Here is a 6,698-nt window from a genome sequence, read left to right as displayed (position 1 = left end):
GGGGGGGGGGGAGAGAGAGAGAGAGAGGGAGGGAGGGAGGATAGGGGAAACAGGAACTGAGAAACAGAGTAAAGGGCATTTCTAACCTACATGTGTCTCGGCCTTGAGGAATCTTTTGGAGCCTCTTAGGGGAGAGGAAGGACACAAATCCTCCAAGAAGGGATGAAGGCAATGGCTGCCTCTTAGGGTCCTAGCCACCCTTGCTACTGTTTGCCTGAACCTGCTTCCCCCATCCCCTCAGGTAACACCACACTATGAATGCTACCTGCTGGGAGAGGAGGTGGGTCTGTGTGTCACCCCCCCAGGCTAAGGGAAGCTCCCTGTGGCCTGGTGCTTCTGGGGCTCACACTTCAAGGAAATCAGGAAGTGGGGTTATTGCTCAGCTAATACTGGTTTAAATTTTAAATATGAAAGAGGCTGTAAGAATGTTGGGGGAGGGAAAGAACATTAGGTAGGGCGTGAAATGGCAGAGTCTGCTGCGCTGTGGTATTTTGGAGAGGGTAGGTAGACACAGGAACTCAAGCTCGGCTTATGTCACATCTCAGGCTGGACAACAGGCTTCCCTCCAGCAGAGCAGGAAATGAGCCACAACCACTAGACAGTGTGACAGTCACTGCACTCCTGGTCTCTGCAGCCACACAGAAGATGCAAAGGACCCCTGGGCACTGGGCTCTTTTTGAGGCAACAGGCCTTGGAAATGGCCTTGAAAAACTCTTCTAGGGTAATGATTCCAACCCCAAGACAGTCCATCACAGTGGGCATAGCAGAAGGCTTTCCCAAACAACCTCATGCCCCCACTAAACAATCACCTTTTCTTTTTTTTTTTTTTTGTCTTTTTGTCTCTTTTTTCGTGTCCGGCAACGGATTGCAACCCTCAGTGTCGTGCCCGTACCGGACCGGGACCGGCAATGGGATTGCAACCCTTGGCGCTGCACCCGCACCTCGCCCAGCCAGTGAGCGGGAACCGATCTGCATGTGGGATCCGAACCCTCGGCGGGAGCACCACGGCGCTCCCAAGCGGCGCACTGTAGCAGTGCGCCACCGGGCCGGCCCAACAATCACCTTTTCTAAAAGCCAGTAGACAACACATCTCTCCAAGAGCCATGTGGAATCCACTGATAACACTAGCGCTGAGAAAGGAGTAACAGCCAACAACCTGCAGCCCAGCCTCACTGTTTCAGGACTCTGCTTGAAAAGTGTGTGTACGCCCCTACGCTGGGGTGGGCAGGGCACATGATTGCAGCAATATCTCTAATCACTGATGAGCCTCTGGAAGGCTCTACCTCCCCCTTTACCTGTCAGGCCCAGTGGATTAGGAAGGCAGGGGAGGAAAACACGGGTGGGGAGGGTCTTCAGGTGAAGGCCCTGACTATGGCCCTCCAGCTCCCAGACCACTGCTGCTGGCCCCGGGCTGCTTCCTGGACTTAGCACAGCAGTCTTTACCACTTCCTTTGGGGATCCGGGACACCAATTTGAAAATCATTGGTCCACACCTCTCTTAGCCTATTTCTTCAACTACTAAAAAAAAAGGGGGTAGGAGACAGGATAAGAATACCACCTCATAGGGCTGTAGAGAAGATGAAACATGGTTATGTGATGGCTGCTAACACAGTGCCTGGCACAGAAGTGGTCAAAAATGTGTTTTGTGAAATACCACCTTAGGACGACGTCTCAGGCCTTCCTGAATGCACCTGAGGATACCTCAGGAGATAGCCTCCTTAAGGGTAATAGTCATCTTAACTGGGGAGTTCTCAGACTTAAGGGCTCCCACCTAAGCAGACAGGCACCTGAGCACAGGAGACTAGCTCTGCTCCTAGAAGGGCTCTTTTTTCAACCCACCTTTTGGTTGCCACTGCTTCCCTTGCCCTTAAGAAAGGAGCTCCTGACGCTTTGGAGGGAAACAGCACACAGGGTGTAATACGGCTCTCCCTTCTCACAGCAGCAACCCCCAACTCCGCCCCAAACTGGAGGTTTCAAATCGGTTATGATGTGCCAGAGACCAGGAAATGCCAGATGGGTATTTGTAACAAAGTTGCAGAAACTGAGTCTTCTCAGTCTACCCCCTAAGGAAAAAACGGTGCGTAAGAAACAACTAGCCCGTGGATCCCAGCTCCACCTGAAGATCAAGACACGCAGAATGTTCCAGAGAGTCTCTGCAAGGGTCTCCTGAGCTGCAGTTCATCAAGTGGCTTCAGCCCACAAGGTGAGAGGAGGGCTTCCAGTCCCTTCTGAGAGGGGAAGGATCATGGTTACAGGAGAGGAGGCTGGGAGAAGTAGCAGGCTGAACTCAACGCTCAGCTCTCACACGAGTATAAAGTCTGCACGTGTCTTGCCCAGGAGGCCGGCGGCCCAGTGAGGACGATGGAATGCGAGGACAGGAGGGGAGCCTGGGTTCAGGGGCTGAGGTGCTCAGACAGCCAATGGACCCCACACATAGGGCCTGTCCTCAGGGTCCTCCAGGCTGCTGGATGATAAACGCCGGCACTGGGTGTTCCGACGACTGACAACGTTGTCATCAGCCTGCCAGGTACCTAAGGAAGAGAAAATGAAGATTACAGGAGCCAGACCTTTGGCCAAGTCTAGATGGTGTCTCCAGCAGGGGAGCCTGGGAGTTTGGCATGGAAATTAGCAGGATGTGTGTTACCTGAAATGCCTATGAGTGTGCAAGCCACAGCACATGAGACAGGATGGGGAGAAGTAGGTGCCGACAGGGCTGCTCTTGCCCCCCCTCCCGGTTAGGGACAGTCACTGCCACTGTGGCCCATGGACAGAGAGGGACAAGAAAGATGTTCTTTATTCTTACCCTAGGGTCCACTTGTGAATTGTAATTGGTTTTGGAGCTTGCCTATATGTTGTGGTGGACAAGGGAAAGGAAGCTAGGCCTAGCTGAGCTATTTTTGTCAGGGCAGGAAGAGCTGGAGGGGAGTGAGAAGAGTGTGTTTGTTCAGGCCCAAAGTGTTAGTGTTTGCTGTGGGAGCCTCGGTGGGGCAGGAAGGGACTGGCTGCCCAGCAGGGTGCCAGGGACAGAATGCATCCGGTGTGAGGACAGTGTGACGCTCCAGCCTCCCCCACCCCGACATCTGCTGCTTTTCATCTCTTTCTGCCCCTGAGCAGCAGGCTGAGGTCTGCTATCAGCTGGTGCCATTAACCCTGGAGACACTAGCCTGAGAGCTTTGGGGACCCACAGGTACCACCCACTAAGCTCATCCTTCTCCCCTAAACCCGCCATTGCTCCTGCGCAAGGAGTATCCACTGCCTGTGCTGGAGCTCGTTCCTGGTGCCGCCCTCTCCTTCATGCTCTGCATCCAATCTGCCACCACCTCCCGTGTGCACACTTCCGAGCTCTCTACACCTGCAGTCACACCCAGCTGGGCTTCCCTCCCAGGCTACGACGTACTGACTGTGCAGCTTTGGGCAAGCCACTTTACTTCAAGCCGTGGTCTTCGCATCCCTCAGAGGGGAGACAAGTCCTTACCTCACAGGTGTGCTGTGAGGACTGAACGAGATAGCGGAGAGTGCTGAGCAGAGTAGCTGACGGGTAGCATGTCCCACCCCACAAGGGTTGGTGGGGCCATCCTCTCCTCTGCTGGATCTGCCCGTAATCATCCTCCAGCCCACAGATGGGCTCCTTCTGGTTCATTCCAAGAGGAAAGGCAAGGCCTCAGCCACCTCGGCCTTCAGGATGAAGCCCCAGCTCCCTGGGGTTAGGGAAGGCATCTTGCCCTCTGGTCTCTGTGGGCCTCCTGAGCCCCAAGGGACCCAGTGTCCTCCCCTCACAAGGCACCTCCGAGCTGGATGAGGCCCAGGCTGCTCCTCAGTGCTCTCCCAGCAGCCCGAACTACTGCTCCACTTCTCTCACTGTGGAAGCTGCTGAACCCTTTCTTCCTCCATTAGACCGTAAGCTCCTCCTGCACAGGGACCATGCCTTAGTCACTGTCACACCATCAGAAACAGGGCCGACCAACTCTCGAGTGTGGCCCTGAGGCTTGAGGGAGGCCACTCACAAATGTCCAGGGTCAGCCTCAGGGTAGGCTAGCCCAAGACATGAAACCCTTCCACGGCACTAGGATTAAGCAGGTATAAACTGCTTATTTCCCATAAATGTCCTGTTGTGATAATCCATCCTAAGGCTCTAATCACCTGTGGTGATGGACTCTGGGGGAAAAGTGAGTGGACCAGGAGAGTCTTAGGTGTCTTTCACACCCAAACTGATTTTGGCGTCTTTCCTTCTGGAGGTACTGCAGCCTGAGACATGAGTTAAGGGTGGTACTAAGTGTCTACGTGTGGCAGGAGGAATATAAGGTAATATTGCCATTTAGGTTAGGATCCCCAAATAGAATGGTTTTCATTTATACAGTCTGGTAGATCTCATACCTATTCCTCAATGTTTATGGGGCAGGACTCCGGAACTGCGGCTGTTCAGTAGGAAAGACCAAAAGCAAATGGTAAACGAGAGAGAAGACACACGTGCACGCACAAAATAAAAACAGCAGCAGCAACACCACCACCACCACTGCCACTGCCACCACGCCATGACACGCTGGGACCAAGAGGCTGCCCAGGAGAGCTGTCCTGACTCTGAAGTCACAGGAGTCCTTGCTACAAACTCCAGCGTTCTACAAGCCTTAGCCAGGGCCGGAAAGTGGTTCCTTGTGTAACAGAGTCAAGACTCAGACCTGAAGTCTCTGTTCTCACTGGCTTCCTGACATACTCTGTGATTGGGGAGATTTAGCAGTGAGAATGAGGCACCCTCTTCCCTGAAAGGACTCTGAACTCCCTCAGCCTTAGCCCACAGCAAGCTCCTGCGGCTGCTCTCCCTCAGCCTTGCTCTGATGGTGAGATTGGGATGCCGATGAGGACTTCCTGAGAGAACACCACCATTTTCCCTGGCCGAATCCAGGGCCCTCCAGCCAGAAAATGGAGCTTGGAGATTTAAAAGCCTTCACGGGAAATGGATAAAGGTGCTTTCCATTCAAATCAGAAATGGGAGAGAGAAGAGACCTCTAGAGGTAGATTTTGGGAGCACATTTAGGGAAATTTCACATACCCTTTTCCTACCTCTATCAAGCCACTAATTAAATTAAAGGGCTATAATAATTCAATTGTCTTTGTACCATTTCTCTCCAGGGGAAAGAGAAACAGTCCGGATTTTTCCTTAGTGTATATCACATGCAAATTTTCCTAGTAGCATCTTATTCTTGGGTTTTGAGGCTTGAAGAGAGGAGTGAACTGAATGTGAGGTCCCCATATAAGTATTCTTAGATTTCACTGGATGTGCCAACTCTGTGCAATGCACTCATCTAACAATTGTATTTCCACTAAAAAACAAAACAAAAACCCAAACCATCTTTGCCTTTTTTCATCACATACAGTACCCAGAGCCTTTTCACAGGACTATCGCTTGTCCCTGATCCACTATCCTGCCACCTGTGCAATATTCCACCAAATTTCTTGGAACCACATCTACTCAGCATGGTCTCATAATTCTAATGTTCTTACTACCTGCACCTGTCATCTACCTGTCATCTTAGATTTTCCCCCTTTGAGAACCTTTCAGAAGCAATCTCAGAACACACACCCCACCCCACCGCCCAACCCGTGTGAAGAACCAGAAATCCACCCTTAGTCTGGGGGCCTAAGAAGACCGGGAAGCTTTTTAGGGGAAGGAGGACTGGAATGACACAGGTGCCCTCCACACCTCTCACAAGCAGGAGGAGAGTGGTGAGGATGGGAACGGGCACGGGTCTTGCCACCGGCTGGGTCTCCTGGCAGAGCACACATAAGCACAATGCAGGGCACGGGGACAGCACAGGACACTCCCCTGGGCTCTGCTTCCATCAGCCCTCCATGAAGGGAATGGAATCCAAGTGAAGAGGGAAACACTCAAAGCAGAGACCAGGTGTGTAAGCAGCTGTCCTGATGGAGGAGAGAGTTGGCCACAGGAACCGCAAGGAGCCATACCAGCCTACGGTTGCCTCAGTTGCAAGATGGAAGTTCAACTTACAGCTGAGGGTGAAGAGACCTATTTATTCCACAGGACCTACTAAAGTGGTGCTCTTGTCTTTAACCCAACGGATACTTCCAGAGAGTTCCCCAGCACTTTGCTACCAGTGTGATGCCACAGCAGAACCAGAGAAACATTTTGTCAAGATAACAGAGGTGCAGCCCTTGAGGCCTCTGGGGAGGATACAACGGGACATTCAGAGTGCTTATGCCCGAGTCCCTCTCCTGACGGCCTGTCTGGCCCAAACTGTGAACCCAGTTTAACCACAAAACAGCTGGCTCCAGAAATCACCATAAGGAACCCTAGGGCTGCTTTCTTCCTTCCAGGCCTTGCTCCCTGCCCACAATCCCATAAGTGGAATAAATATCACAGCAGGAAGGCCGGAGGGGTTGGGAAGAGGGGGAAGCAGGAGGAATAAGCTCACTTTCCCCCAGCACTGTTGGCTAGAATGGGCCCAGCAGCTCCCTCTGCCAAGAAATGGCAGCCCCTTGAGGGAGGCAGGACCCTGGGTTTCCCTCTTGAAGCCGGTACGGGATGGCCAGTATAGAGCTGCCACAGACACAGGGCCAGAGGTAGGGTGGAGACATCATCTTCACCCAACTACTGACAAGGATGCCAATTAAAGACACATCCTAGGGCCAGCCCGGTGGTGCACTGCTACAGTGCGCCGCTTGGGAGTGCGGTGGCGCTCCCG

General features: G+C 52.8%; 1 protein-coding gene across 1 annotated transcript in view; it reads right to left on the bottom strand.

Annotated features, from left to right (window-relative positions):
• Positions 1-1,997: 1,997 nt before the first annotated feature.
• Positions 1,998-6,698, bottom strand: part of RNF157 (ring finger protein 157) — an 88,250-nt gene continuing 83,549 nt past the window's right edge. The window contains exon 19 of the mRNA XM_008582449.1: positions 1,998-2,531. Coding sequence (XP_008580671.1) covers positions 2,410-2,531 — 122 coding nt within the window. The 3' untranslated portion in view covers positions 1,998-2,409. The remainder of the gene's footprint in view (positions 2,532-6,698) is intronic.

This window comes from Galeopterus variegatus, unplaced genomic scaffold (genome assembly GCF_000696425.1).
Source record: "Galeopterus variegatus unplaced genomic scaffold, G_variegatus-3.0.2 Scaffold2618, whole genome shotgun sequence".
Classification (NCBI taxonomy): Eukaryota; Metazoa; Chordata; class Mammalia; order Dermoptera; family Cynocephalidae; genus Galeopterus; species Galeopterus variegatus.
Note: the sequence above shows the minus strand (reverse complement) of the source record. Positions and strands in the feature narration are given on the sequence as shown.